Here is a 14,278-nt window from a genome sequence, read left to right as displayed (position 1 = left end):
GAAAATTGACAAAACAAACTTTTTTTTTTAATGCAAATCTGAGGTTAGACTACAGATGAAATGAGCGAGAAAGGGGCCTACTTCAGGGGAAAGAAAATAAGGGTCCTTCGAAAAAAATAAAGTGCCCCAGTCGGCAACCCATTCACACAAAGTCACCTCCAACCCCACTATGAACAAACTTTTTGCTTTATAAATTTATTAAAAGAAAACCACTGAAAAGGACACAATTGTCTGATTCACCAAAAATATCCCCAGTCAACAAACTGAGTGACACTTGACTTAAATGCTCATGTTACAAGGTTATGCAAACATTTCCACATCTCAGAAAGCAGAGGCCTCAGTTTACGAGAGGCTTGTGTTATTCCGCAGAACACCTGTTGAGTACAATTTTTAAAATGTGGGCACAAGATCACAAAGCAATTCAATCCCCTGGTGAAACGGAGGAGCAGGTACAACAACACTGCACAGTTACCAACACCCCTAGACAATCCTTTTTTTTTAAGAAAAAACACTCCGATCTGCTGCCTTTGGGTAAATAAGATTGACAGGAGAAGACCCGCCTTGTACCCTTGGTGTAATCAGCTTTGGTATGATCTCTGCAGAATGTTAATGCTTACAAGGTAGTTTGAGATAAACCCAAAATAGAATACTTCCTAATTACTAACATTTTTGAAACAGTGCGTCCTGATAGGGTTAACTGCAGTGTGTCTGAATACTGTACACTGAGCTACTCTGCTCCATATTTAAACCATTCTAAATACATAACAAGCCTGTTTGCATTAGGCCTCCAAAAGGAAGTCAAGGCCTAGCTAGTTTTTACCCAATAGCCTGCAGTACCCCAATATTTACAAACAAAAATAAGATCAACAGAAGGCAGATTTCAGGAAAAGCATTAACCACAAAAGCACCGATTCCTACATTGGCTTCCAGTAACTGGGGACTATGTTTATCCAACAGATTAAAAGGCAACCAATTCCACAGATAAGCTTCACTCAAGCTTTTAAATCTAAATACAGTCCTGGCATTCCTGTTTCAGTCCAACTATTACTTAAGTAAACTTCAAGATGCTAACAATTAGATCGTCACAACATCTCATCTCCACGTTGCTAACATCACCAAAGTATAAATACAATACTCAATTATAGGGAGCTGGCTTTGCATCCCTTTCCCCCCTCCTCTTCCCGTCTACCAACGGAAACCCTGATTACTGTTCACTTAACCATAACCCCTGTTGTAGTTGCTCCAGTGCGCCATCTTACTTCCTTTGTGCTCTCATTTTTCTACAATAAAGTAGACAAATTCCGTACAGCAGCAAACAGAATCCACGCAGAGCTTGCCAAGATTTCCCTGCTGCTGCCATTAGCATGTTGTGGAAATCTACTTTAAAAGGCAGCTATTCATGCAATTTGCTCTTGTAGTTACTAAATAGCCTAGTGAATACTGGGTTAGGATTCCCTCCCCATGCCACAAACCAATGCCAGACTGATGACAAGATGGTTGCTAGGAAGCAGACAAGAGCAATATGAATCAAGTTAACTCAGTTCTAACTAACAATCCCATACCCAAAATGTCAACTTGTGTTCTCGCTCAGCCTGACTGAGTATTTCCGGGAGATTCCCGTTTTGCTTTCAAGTTAACACACTTTCCTTGCCACATTGCCAATTTTCACTCCTCCTTTCTTGGAGGCATTAAGTTAACTCATTGCTGCTAGCCAGTTCCACCAGCACCAAGTGATCCTCCAGATCGTTATCTGCTTACGCGTCGAGAGTGACTGCTGGCAGGCTGCTTGACCATATTATGTGGGGGGTGGGGATTTCCACGAGAAACCAGGAGAGAGAAATCACTTCCGTGACAAGCCTGAGAATCATTATTGTCCGTTCCACTACCCAGTGGTCCTGGCGCAGATTGGGAATCAAACCCAAGGTCTTCCTAGTCGGCATGGCTCAGATACTCACCGCCTCAACCAGCAGGGCCAGTAGAGAAGCAACAAAGGTGTCCACATCATGGCTACCCAATGTGTAGAGAAATGAGAAAATGGGTGAAGAACCTATTCCAAGTGCTGCATCAGTTCAATCAATCCATATTTTAAAAAAGATTTATCACAAGCTTTTTACTGACAGCAAGAGTTGGCAAGCGTTCTCCTGGTGGCACAGGTGGTAAATGCACCAAGTGGGCCGATAATGAACCACACAAACTCAGTCCCAGGTTCAATCTTTGATCGGTGTGGAGTTAACTTCTCTCAGCTCGCATGTGGTGAAGTCACTAAAAATGGCTTCAGAATCCCACGGCAAAAATAACTTCAGAATTCCAAGGCTAAGGGAAAATCATTCAGGGTTCCTGCTCATTACTCAGTTACCCCTGCTGGAAAGTGCTCCTAAAGAAAGATTTGAATGATGTGCAATTATAGAACGCTCTACCACGTCTGAGAAACATCATAAAGCCCTGTACTCCAATTATTTTTCAAAGTACAGTCTCAATGTTACATGGGCCAACACAGCAGCTTATTTGCACACAGTTAATCTGCCTTTTTGGTTGCGGGAACAATGTTGATCAGGACACTGGGAGAAGTCCCTAAACAGTACCATGGGATCTTGAACTCCCAACTGAACAGGGAGGTAGGAGCTCGGTTTAACATCTCATCTGAAGGGTGACACCTCTGACAATGCAGCACTTCCTCAGTACTGCACTGGAGTGTCAGCCTAGATGGAAAGCCAACATCCTAGCGTGAAATATGAATGCACAATCTTGAGAGTCGGGGAGGGGAGAAAAAAGCTACCAACTGAGGCAAGCCAACACCTGTGGAAATTAGAGGAGTGTGGCATCTAGTAGAATCGGATACTGAAAACACCATGGCTGGCACGCCAATCATTAGCGTGCTTTCTGCCTTTCCTTTTCTTTGTAGGCACTGCTAGCAAGCAAGTGCCACAGGTGTGCTACAGATCATCCATACCAGTAACACTCTATGCAGACCAATAGACGGTGCAATGCGGTGGCTAGAACAAGAATTTCTACTATTATCCTTGCTCCTCCCTCCCACCCATTAGGATGCAGCACCAACAACAACTTGCACTTGTATAGCGCCTTTAACGTAGTAAAACGTCCCACGGCGTTTCATAGGAAAGTTATCAAACATAATTTGACACCGAGCTCCATAAGGAGGTATTAGTACAATCTTGGTCAGACATAGGTTTTAAGGAGCGTCTCAAAAGGAGAGAGGCGGAGAGGTTTAGGGAGGGAATTCCAGAGTTTATGGCCTAGGCAGCTGAAGGCACAGCCACCACTGGTGAAGCGATTAAAATTGGGGGTGCGCAAAAAAACAGAATTGGAGGAGTGCAGAGATCTTGGAGAGTAGCAATGTTGGAGTAGATTACAGAGATAGGGAGGGGCAAGGCCATGAAGGGATTTGAAAACAAGGATGAGAAACATCCTTGTCTGTGACTGCTGAACTGGAACGTCACTCAGTAATGGTGCACAACAGTGCAAGACAACCATTAATTTGCGCCTTAACTAAGACTTTAACTCCACATTACTATAATTTATTCTCCAATGCACCAATGGAATAATTCTCAACCTACTTATATCCCACAAGAAGGTTCCCCATTCCCAAAAACATAGTTCAGCTCCCTCAGTCCCTTGATTAGTGCAGTGTGTGTGGAACTAAACCACAGAGTCGAGGAAGGTTCCACATACAAAAATGCACTCCATGTTGAGTTTACTGATCTCATCCGGAGCAGCAGTTGGGGCACTACAAATTACCTCAGCATCTCTGGGCTACGCAGAGGAGGGTTGGAGGGAAACAGCAAGAGATCTTGCTCCTAATTACAATTCAGCGATCAATGGTGGAAAGCAAGTGGCGACAGGCGAGGACAAACTTGAGATCAGCTGCCATGTGCCAGCACTCACCAGCTAGGCTTATACATGAAGAGTGGTCACCTGCCAGCCATGGAACTGATCCAAAGACACCTCAAGAAAATGGAGAATTTAAGAGCTAAACACAGAGGTACACTCCCTGATGCCAAGTTTACCCACTGAGTCACCGACCCTAGGAAACAGGTTTGATCCCCATTGGCTCCCACTCAAATATGTTCATAGAATCATAGCAGTTTACAGCACAGAAGGAGGCTATTCGACCTATTGTGTCTGTGCCAGCCAAAAAGAGCTATCCAGCTTTCGGTCCGTAGCCCTGTAGGTTACGGCACTGCAAGTGCCGATCCAAGTACTTTAAAATGTGATGAAGGTTTCTGACTTTCAGGCCGTGTGTTCCAGACCCCCACCACCCTCTGGATGAAAAAAGTTCTCAACTACCCTCTAATCCTTCTACCAATTACTTTAAATCTATACCCCCTAGTTATTGATCTTTCTGCTAAGGGAAATAGGTCCTTCCTAGCCACTATCGAGGTCACTCAATTTTATACTCCTCAATTAAGTCTCCCCTCAGCATCCTCTGTTCAGTGGCCACTGCTGTAAAATGAGTGGTAGTGATGCCCCCCACGCCCGTCCAGAATAGCCCGATAGTGGGCCAGAGTACCAGAGGCTGACGAGCAGCCATGCAACCATATCTCTGCAATTAGTCAATGTCTTCAAGAAAGGAGGGTAACGGAGGGAGGGGAAAAAATGGAATTCCTTTACAAATACAGCTCCTGAAAAGGTTCCGTGAGGCTCAACCGTTACATGCCACTGAATCCCAGCATAATCAGCATGCATCTCTTTGTTTTGTGATGTTAAATAGCTCTATAGTCTCATTTATATACTAGGGGAGGTCACAGTATGATTTATGACAGTATGCTAATCAGTATCATTAATCCCTATACTGATGAACCATAATTTTAATCTGGGAAGTGAGCCTTTATTCAGGTAGTGAAGGTTCGGTTATGGCAGTGTTTAAGCGCCTCCACTTTAATTGCTTAATGTTGGGACAAGCAATCATCATGTAGCTAAATAGCCTCCCATGTTGCGGTCCCTCGCAAGAATCAGCCCATTACCAGTTTGTGGATCTGGATTGTGGACATCAACAGAAAGGACTGCATTCGTAAAGAGCCTCATCACAACAACTATTTATATAGCGCCTTTAACGTAGTAAAACGTCCCAAGGCGCCGCACAGGAGTATTTTAAGACAAAAAATTTGACACCGATCCACACAAGGATAAATTAGGGCAGGTGACCAAAAACTTGGTCAAAGAGGTAGGTTTTAAGGAGCGTCATAAAGGAGGAAAGAGAGGTAGAGAGGCGGACAGGTTTAGGCAGGGAATTCCAGAGCGTAGGGCCGAGGCAACAGAAGGCACGGCCACCAAAGGTTGAGCGATTATAATCAGGGATGCCCAAGAGGGCAGGGTTAGAGGAGCGCAGATATCTCGGGGCCGGGGGGGGGGGGGGTGTTGTGGGGCTGAAGGAGATTACTGCGATAGGGAGGAGCAAGGCCATGGAGGGATTTGAAAACAAGGATGAGAATTTTGAAATCGAGGCATTGCTTAACCGGGAGCCAATGTAGGTCAGCAAGCACAGGGGTGATGGGTGAATGGGACTTGGTGCGAGTTAGGACACGGGCAGCGAGTTTTGGATGGCCTCTAGTTTACGTAGGGTGGAATGTGGAGGCCAGCCAGGCATGTGTTGGAATAGTCAAGTCTAGAGGTAACAAAGGCATGGATGAGGGTTTCAGCAGCGGATGAGCTGAAGCAGGGGCAGAGTCGGGCAATGTTACAGAGGTGGAAGTAGGCGGCCTTTGTTATGCTGCAGACATATGGTCAGAAGCTCATTTCAGGGTCAAATATGACCCAAGGTTGCGAACAGTGTGGTTCAGCCTCAAACAGATGTTAGGGAGAGGGATGGAGTCAGTGGCTCGGGAACAGAGTTTGTGGCAGGGACCGAAAACAATGGCTTCGGTCTTCCCAATATTTAATTGGAGAAAATGTTTTGTTCATCCAGAGCTGTATGTCGGACAAGCAGTCTGACAATTTAGACACCGTGGAGGAGTCGAGAGAAGTGGTAGTGAGGTAGAGTTGGGTGTAGTCAGCGTACATGTGGAAACTGTTTTCGGATGATGTCACCAAGGGGCAACATGTAGATCAGAAGTAGGAGGGGGCCAAGAATAGATCCTTGGGGGACACCAGAGGTGACAATCACATCAAAACACCAAAGTGGATTACTTCCGAAGTGCAGTGCTCGTCTTACAAGCAAATCTCATTTTTAAACTGAAGTGGGCACCGTCATGGTGGCGTTTTGTGAAGTCTCGCAGGACAACCTTGTATCGGTTCACTGCACTGTACAGCATACACTAAAGTGCTGGTGCAGGACTGATCTGGAAACTAAATGGAAACAATGCAAAGAAACAGCAGGAAATAGATCGCTGCAACAAAAGGTCACATGAAAACAAGCAACTGCACAATTGAGCAGCTCAGATCTGCGCAAAAAAAACTAACGGGAGACAAAGTAGTCTCTGGCAATTTCAGGGGTTATGCAGTTAATTGTGGCGGGGGGGGGGGGGGGGCGCACAGTGTGTCTTTCAATTGTAACCAAGACTAACAATACCATGGTTTTATATATTGCAATACACCTTAATGAGAATAAAATACACGGCCAATTAAATATTCTGCAGTTGTTGCTCAATTACCTTTGCTACAGCAGCAACTTATTGATACAACACCCAAGTACTCAACTAGAAGTTTGATAATTATTTTTCTCTTCCTTCCTCCAATTTCCTCCTTTCCCCACCTGAAGGAGTTGCCCACCATTCTTCACACATGAGCCTCGACAGTAGGCCTATCAAACAACAGAGCTTCGCTGTCAAGCCTGACCCTACCCTCCATCAGACATCCACACACATGTACTGCCACATAACCAATCCTATTATGGATCAGTTAGGAGTTGGCCTTGCCAGTAGCTTTGGCTAAAACTTATCTTCTACTTAATAGTTCCAAGAGGAATGACTAAGGCTTCAAATGCCAATTTTTTGGCCTAATACCCATCCTATTAAAGCACAACAGAAACGCACTTGGACACCAGCGAGGATAGCGGTGGAGCATGGGTTTATTCCCAGGATCCCTCAGAACACAGAGGTGCCTATTTTACCTGGATCACTGTGGGCTAGCTTAACAGGCAAAGAGAAGGAATCATAGTGGGAGCCGTCACTAGACCGCACCTCCCCGCAACCAGTTCAGAGCAGCATTTGCAGAGCCCTATGAGCAGGATGCCACAGCTGTTGTGCAGCCCAAGGGGGAAAAAAAAGGGAATGAGGGTTCACATCTTCCAAGAAAAAAAAATTGATTGGCAACCTCTTTTTATAAGAGGGGAGGAAGAAAGAAGAGATTTTTTTTTTTTATAAACCCACAGTATTCAAACAAGCTATCTGTTCACTATTTCAATGTGACATTTTGCATACCGCACACCCTCTTTCTACAAAAAGGTCTGGTTCTCAGTGGCACAAAGCTCAATTAATTCCATCGGAGGAATTCCATGACCAGCTAGCAGGATGTACTACTTCCAAGCAAGACTGGGCCATCCCTCCAATAAACAACTGCCAAAATGCCTCCAATGTGAAGACAATCGATATCAAGTTTCCACTCAAACATTAAAGGTGAGATTTCATCTGTCAATTTCCAGCACCCAGTATACCCTTTAAATGGCAATTCTGTGAAACAGCATAGAACTGCGAGAAAGTTCTCTTCTAAATGCTTTCAAATCCCACTTGTAGCACATTCAACATGATGTCAAACTAATTTCCCTCTGGGAAAAAGTGAATGAAAATAATGAACACCAATGAGGACAGAATTACTTTTTGACCTGTATAATCACTTATGTAGGCAAATGCAGCAGCTAATCCATGCCTGGTTAATCTGTTTTAGTAGTGGTGGTCGAGGAATAAATGTTGGCCAGGAAACCAGGAAGATTCACCTGCTCTTTTTCGAACACTGTCATGGGATAGTTTACATCCATCTTAACTGGCAGACAGGGTTTCAGTTTAACATCTCATCCAAAAGACAGCAACTCCGACACTGCAGCACTCCCTCAGTACCGCATTGTACTCAAAGATAACCTAGATTACGTGCTCGAGTCTGTGGAATGGGGCTTGAACCCACGATCTTCGACTCAGAGCTGGAGTGGTACCACTGAGCCAAAGGTGATACTAGAGCAAAACTTGAATCATTTTTACAGTCACCGGATCCAGGGATGGTACGCACAACTCCAGCTGCCTTTGATGGGCTCTCCATCATTACTGCTTTCCTGTTCAGCTTTGGCCACTCTGTCTTGCGTTATCACGCCCATGTTGCCTTTTAAGTTTGCATTATTTGACTCAGAAGCAGTACATTTTCTTATCAGGCAGGGATAGTTTTTAAACTGGAAAATAGTTCTTATCCCTCTATCTTCCATTCATTCCCATGGGGGAAAAGTAAACCAAGGGTGCAGGTTCTCTCGATTGCACTGCTGTTCAAACAAATCAGTCGACATCAAGGCTCCAACCAACACAGCGCAAACATTTAATATTTCAACCACACAAGATATAAATTAAATTGGCATCTGAAATTCATGGAAAAATGAATCAGCAGGTTGAACACTTTACCCCAAGCAGTCCAATGCACTCAGCTGCCCTGATAAAGCAAAGCATCTGATGACATCCGCCAATATAAAACCTTAACGTCCAAAAAACGTCATGACCGCAAACACCTGATCACCAACTGTGCACGGTGTTCAAAGAAATAATATCTCTCTAAAGTTTCCTCAACGGCTCAGCTGGTTAAGGCAATGAACATATCTGAGCCATACAGACTAAAGACCCCAGGTTCAATCCCTGGTCTACCCAGAGTTTGCTCACATCAGCTGGGGCTACAGTATGGAAGGACGCTACAAGTGACTTCAAAAGCACTCGGGTGAAGACAGTAAAATTGCCCATGGCGCCGATCTTGATTACGGTCCAGAGACCCTTGCAGTACATGCAGATGTTTGGCAAAGACAGGATTAGGCTGAGCTATACCCTAACATTATTCACGGTCTGGACTTACAAATAAAGAATGCCCACTTGGATAATCATTACCAGGCTTATTTGCATTTATCAGTACATTATAGGAAAAACTCACTTAAAAGCACATGCTTCAATATTGTGCCAATAGGTTTCTTGTGCACTTTCATTGGTCACCTCAAGTTAATCCCATCACCACCAAACAGGCCTATAGTCACCAGAACTTCATCCTAGTGTTAAACAGCTCAAAATGCTCTCTCGAGACACCACGCAAGTTTGGAAAGACAACATTTATTATATTGCTCGGCACTTTTCCCCCCCCACAGGTCAATTCGGCACAGTAAGAAAATTTCACACACCAATCACACTTTACTGAAATCCTGCATCAGCTGAGAACTTGATAACATCCCACAGATGCATGGCTTTGTGGACAAGGTGAATACCGAGGGAGCTTAAGCGAATTCATGAATCACAATTGAATTCAAACTGCTATATAACCTGCATACATGACAGCAGAACCAGTAATTCATGCACATCACACAAGTTGCATTTTTCCTCTGGACAGCCCAGTATTCCCAATGTTCAGTTATTTTCCTGCCTCGATTAGGTCTGTAGCAGAGTGACATTCTCAGTGTCACCTTTGGCAAACAGCACTGCAGAAGTACTGATTAGCCCTTGCAACAACCAGTTCCATTCCCCTCCATGAAATACACAAGAGCATTCCAAAACTGGATAAAATATTTATTGCCGCTCCTTTTTAAGGAGAATTAGCTTGGACAAACTTTATTAATGAAACTCAGTAGGTACCCACTGCCTGCTTAGTCACTTCCAGTCTTGGCACCTGATGCACATGGGAGCGATTACAGGATAGCAAACTGATCGAGGGGGGTTAAGATGATTTTGGACATTTGAAAGAGTGAACCCGAGTAGTTTAAAACTACCTTCTGAACCCCAAGATACATTGCACTCATGGCACTCCGGGCCATTCATCACTTATTTTAATCGTTCGGGCCCTCTGGTCTTCGAATTCCAGTCTACAGCGAATGTCTCTCCCCCTTCTGCTCTCCTCCATTCAATCACCAACGGCAGACTTCAGCTATCACGACCCACACTAATTCTCCAGTCATCAAATTCCTTGATCAACTCCTGCTTGGTCGCCTATTTCCCCCTTTGTGAAGTGTCTTGGGAGGATTTCAGGCAGTTTGTTGCGACTTCAAAGGCTCATATTCCATTTTAGGTTCTTTCCACTAATAGGGGACACAAGTACAGACAGCGACAGTCAAGACACTATGACTCTGATGCAAAAGGATGATCGCACTGGAAACATCAATAACGGTCTAGTGCATAATGGCAGCACCCAGTATAGTACTCAAGTCATACAGAGCAGAAAGTCCAAGTTTGATTTCCAGCTTCGGCAATGTTAGCTGATCTTAAACAGTTGGAGCACTCAGTACTGGAAAGAAACCAATCAAGGCTCTTACTTATTATTACGATACAGCAAGTCCTGCTGGAAAATGACCATGTGTGTACAGCAGGGAGAACAGAACCCGGCACAGACGCAGTATCCTTAATAGACCACCCGCATTCACTGTCTAGGCTGCAACCTGGAATCAGTAGTCCAGGGCTGTGGTTGCCCAAAGAGTCAACACCTTCAGGACACCAGGTGAGAAAATTGAACAATGAAAGATTAAAATTACAACACAAATACTTCTTTATTTTTCTAGTTCTCTCCCCACCTTCCTTCCCTCCCTCACACCAAGGAGGGATGAGTGGTGTAGAGTGTGGTCCCACAGGTGCTGGAAGAGGCCTGTGAAACCATTCAGCTCACAGATGTCCATAAGGGACAACATCACAGCTGAGCCTGACCCTGACCCTGTCCTCACCCACCATACATACACATATTTCCATCAGTGACCAAACACAAAATTCTTTTCCGCTTTCATCTCCGGAGCCAACTGCGGCATTCCCCCAAAACACCAGTCACAGATCAGCTACTGCAGCCGGGGGTGCCTTACTATTACTTTAAAAGGAAGACATCATAATTATAATATGAGAACCATATATTCAAACCTGTTCTGGAACAAGACCTTAATCATGACTTTAGCACAAAGCAAGACAATACTGACCTTTGAGGAAAGGTCATCAACCTGAAACGTTAACTCTGTTTCTCTCTCCACAGATGCTGCCTGACCTGCTGAGTATTTCCAGCATTTTCAGTTTTTATTTAATACAGACCTTTGTATCATGCAATCAATCAGTCACCTCTGTACAAACCTGCCACCAATGCTGGAAAATGTGAAATAGCATACCTATAGCTGCCTTCCAAACATGGCTGCAAAGAGAGGTAATTAAGTGAGCCAAAGAGACAGGACAGAGCGGTGCGTGACACTGAGCCCTGGCGTTTGGTGCCACGGAGCAAAGACGGAGGCGGGGGGGGGGGGAAGGAAAACAATCTCTAGCAACCCCACCACCCCCCCCCCGGCAGCCGCTGACAGAGAACATTGGCAGATGTCTGGGAATAGGCTGGGGGCCTGTCCTCTGGCCTACAACAGCAAACCAGGCAGATAAATTAAAAATCAAAATACCAAAGCACACGAGGGGGGAGGGGGTAAAAGAGATCACAGAAAATACTCAAACATTTTTTTAAATAAAAGTGACCAGACGGGCTTTAATATGTAACCAGCGTGTAAGATGACTAAATTTTCCCCATTTTTCTTCAATTATACGCAGTACTGACCCTTTAAACAGAAAATTTAATGCGAGAAAAACACAACAGCTAGCTGAGAATAAGTAACCCAAGATGATAGAATCAACCTCCAACTAATGACCTTCATAACACACACCAAAAGTAGCCTTTGCAATGACAACTTTAAAACTTGATCAAAACATTACATCATTACAATTTTTTTTTAAATATAAAAAGGTTCTGGCATTTTTCTAGGGAAAGAGTTGGTAGCGAACCCCATAAAGGGGAAGCTGGACTGTTGTTTATTAGTAATCGGCTGTCACTTGTCTGTGCCCCCACCCAACAAGCGAGCTAGCCGTCTCAGTAGGTCTTTCTTTTGTGGTGTCAGCTGGTGTGTGTGTGTGTGTGTGTGTTAAATAAGCTCCTCCTCCAACCCAATTCCGGCTGGTAACAGTGCAGCCAATCGCTCTCTGCAGCTCGCTTTAGGACCAACAGTTGCTGTCCAACGAGTTCCAGCAGGTAGCTCCATACATATAAAAAACAAGCCCAAAATGGGTGAGGGGGTAACAAGATATTAAATGTATAATGTATTCATTGCACAAACCACCCCCTACCCTTTCTAAAAAGGAAAAAAACCTCAACAAATCCACTCCAATATATTTTAAACAAGCAACAAAAATGACCCTTACAGGCCAGCACCCCAAAACATGCACAGGAAACCAAAAAAAAATGTAAAATTATTCACAAGAACAAAAAATAACAAAGATCGTTATGCAGCACCTTAAACATTAGGCATTCTATCAGCTAGGATGGCACAAATTGAGCATTAAAATGTCACCCGATTCTAAGAGTTGACATCGGCACTGAAATTCCTTCAGTTTTTCTCTTTCTCTCTCCCCCCCATCCCCCTCCTCCTCCCAAGTAAACCTAGACAGATCAACAGGCCAAAAATACCCTGGAAATACGCGTCAGACAATCCCCAATCTCTGGTCGCTGAAAACATACAAACAAGGTTTGATGAGAGGTGACGCTGCCTTTTAATCATAATTCGTTTGTTGAAACGTTAAATCTGGCTTTCAAACATATGACACACAAAAAGAACAGGGCTAGATTTTTTTTTTTTAAATAAAGGCCTAACCAGCATCAGATCAATTTGAAATTAGAGTAGAACCATAATCTCATCTCAAATTCAGAATTGAAAACGCCACACATTAAATTAAAAATTCCACACACAAAAGGCCAACCAAACGTCTCCCCCTCCCAATAAAATACTCGACACTGTACATAGAGGAATTAAACTTCAAAATAAAAAAGGGGAAGCCTTGAAATCCGTCACCATTTGGATGTTGACATTTTTTGATATAAACCATTGCACATCTCGAGGAGCTGACAAAACCCCCAGAAAATCGCAACCTAAAACCGTCGTGTCAGTTGCCTTTTTACACACAGATTATATATAAAAAATACCCACTGATGGGCTGAACAAGCCTGCGGTGCAATATGTAAAATATACATGATTTTAAATCCTCCTTTAACACAAACGGCGCATTTGACACGATAATTAACAGGCGAGACAAAGAAGAGGAGGAGGGGGAAAGAGAGGGAGAGAGCGCTGATTACTGAAGCCTCTCCGAGGGGGGAGGCTCGCTTGTCTGAAGGATACAGTTTGACCACATCGGTGTCCATTCGCCTTTTCCCGGGGCTCGGGGAGGACATGTTGGTGCTGTTGAGGAGGCGAGCGGCGAGGCTGTATGTAGTTCCTTTTCTCGGGCCTGTCTTCCTCCAACACCCCCCGCGGAGACAAACACGCAGAAAACAAAACTCTCAGGTGCAAATCGAGAGGCGAAATCCCTTTCGAGGGGCGCAAAAAAAAATGATCGATATATTCAGTCAACAACAACAAAAACCAAGAGGGGGGCAAACTGTTTGTGTGTGTGTGTCTCTGAGGGGATTGGTCCCCCTCTCTTCGCTCTTCACTCGGACGCCACTTTGTCCTCCTCAGGCTCGGAGGTGATTCTCTGCCAGTCTGTGGGGTTCACTTTAATGATCGCTCGGTGATGGCGGCTGTTTGTTTTTTTTCCCCCTCCTCACACGGCTCTCCCTCGACCGCCGCCACCCTCCTCCTCCCTCCTTCCCTCCTTTCTTTCTTTTTCTTTTTCTTTTTCTTCTCCTTCTTCTTCTTCTTCCAAACACACTCTTTATTTTCTCTCTTTGCTCTTCTCTTACACTCACACACACTTTCTATCTCTCCGGCTCCCTCTAGCTCTGACTCCTCTCTGATCCTGAACCTTCTCTTCAACCCTCGCCCGTGACGTTGACGTTGTTGTTTGTCGGCGTCGTCGTCCACGACGTTCTACGTCACGGCGCGCTAGCGTCACTTCCTCTCTCACCGCCCCGCCACGCCCCCTTTACCGCAAAGTACTCTGGAACTTGTAGTCTTTTTTTACACTTTAAACATTAAGCATTTCAATTGCAACAAGTTAATTTTCTTAAATTTTTTCCCCCAAATCCTTTCGAAAGACGAGTTATTATTTCATAAAGTTGGCCGTCACCAGACTGATTTAGGTGTATGTGTGTGTGTGGGAGTGGAGGGTGTTCCTCCAAAGGCTGACAAATTCGACGATTACGTCATGGAGGCACG

General features: G+C 44.5%; 1 protein-coding gene across 2 annotated transcripts in view; it reads right to left on the bottom strand.

The window, feature by feature from the left end:
- The window catches only part of ube2h (ubiquitin-conjugating enzyme E2H (UBC8 homolog, yeast)), a 143,706-nt gene extending 129,755 nt beyond the window's left edge, over positions 1 to 13,951 (bottom strand). The window contains exon 1 of one of the 2 annotated variants that reach the window (XM_086010646.1): positions 13,301 to 13,951. In XM_086010646.1, the coding sequence (XP_085866772.1) occupies positions 13,301 to 13,353 (53 nt within the window). In that variant the 5' untranslated portion in view covers positions 13,354 to 13,951. The remainder of the gene's footprint in view (positions 1 to 13,300) is intronic. The other variant, XM_086010648.1, reaches the window with a different exon arrangement.
- Between the last annotated feature and the right edge of the window lie 327 nt (positions 13,952 to 14,278).

This window comes from Somniosus microcephalus, chromosome 17, assembly GCF_052327205.1.
Source record: "Somniosus microcephalus isolate GS21.2 chromosome 17, FLI_Smic_1.0, whole genome shotgun sequence".
Classification (NCBI taxonomy): domain Eukaryota; kingdom Metazoa; phylum Chordata; class Chondrichthyes; order Squaliformes; family Somniosidae; genus Somniosus; species Somniosus microcephalus.
Note: the sequence above shows the minus strand (reverse complement) of the source record. Positions and strands in the feature narration are given on the sequence as shown.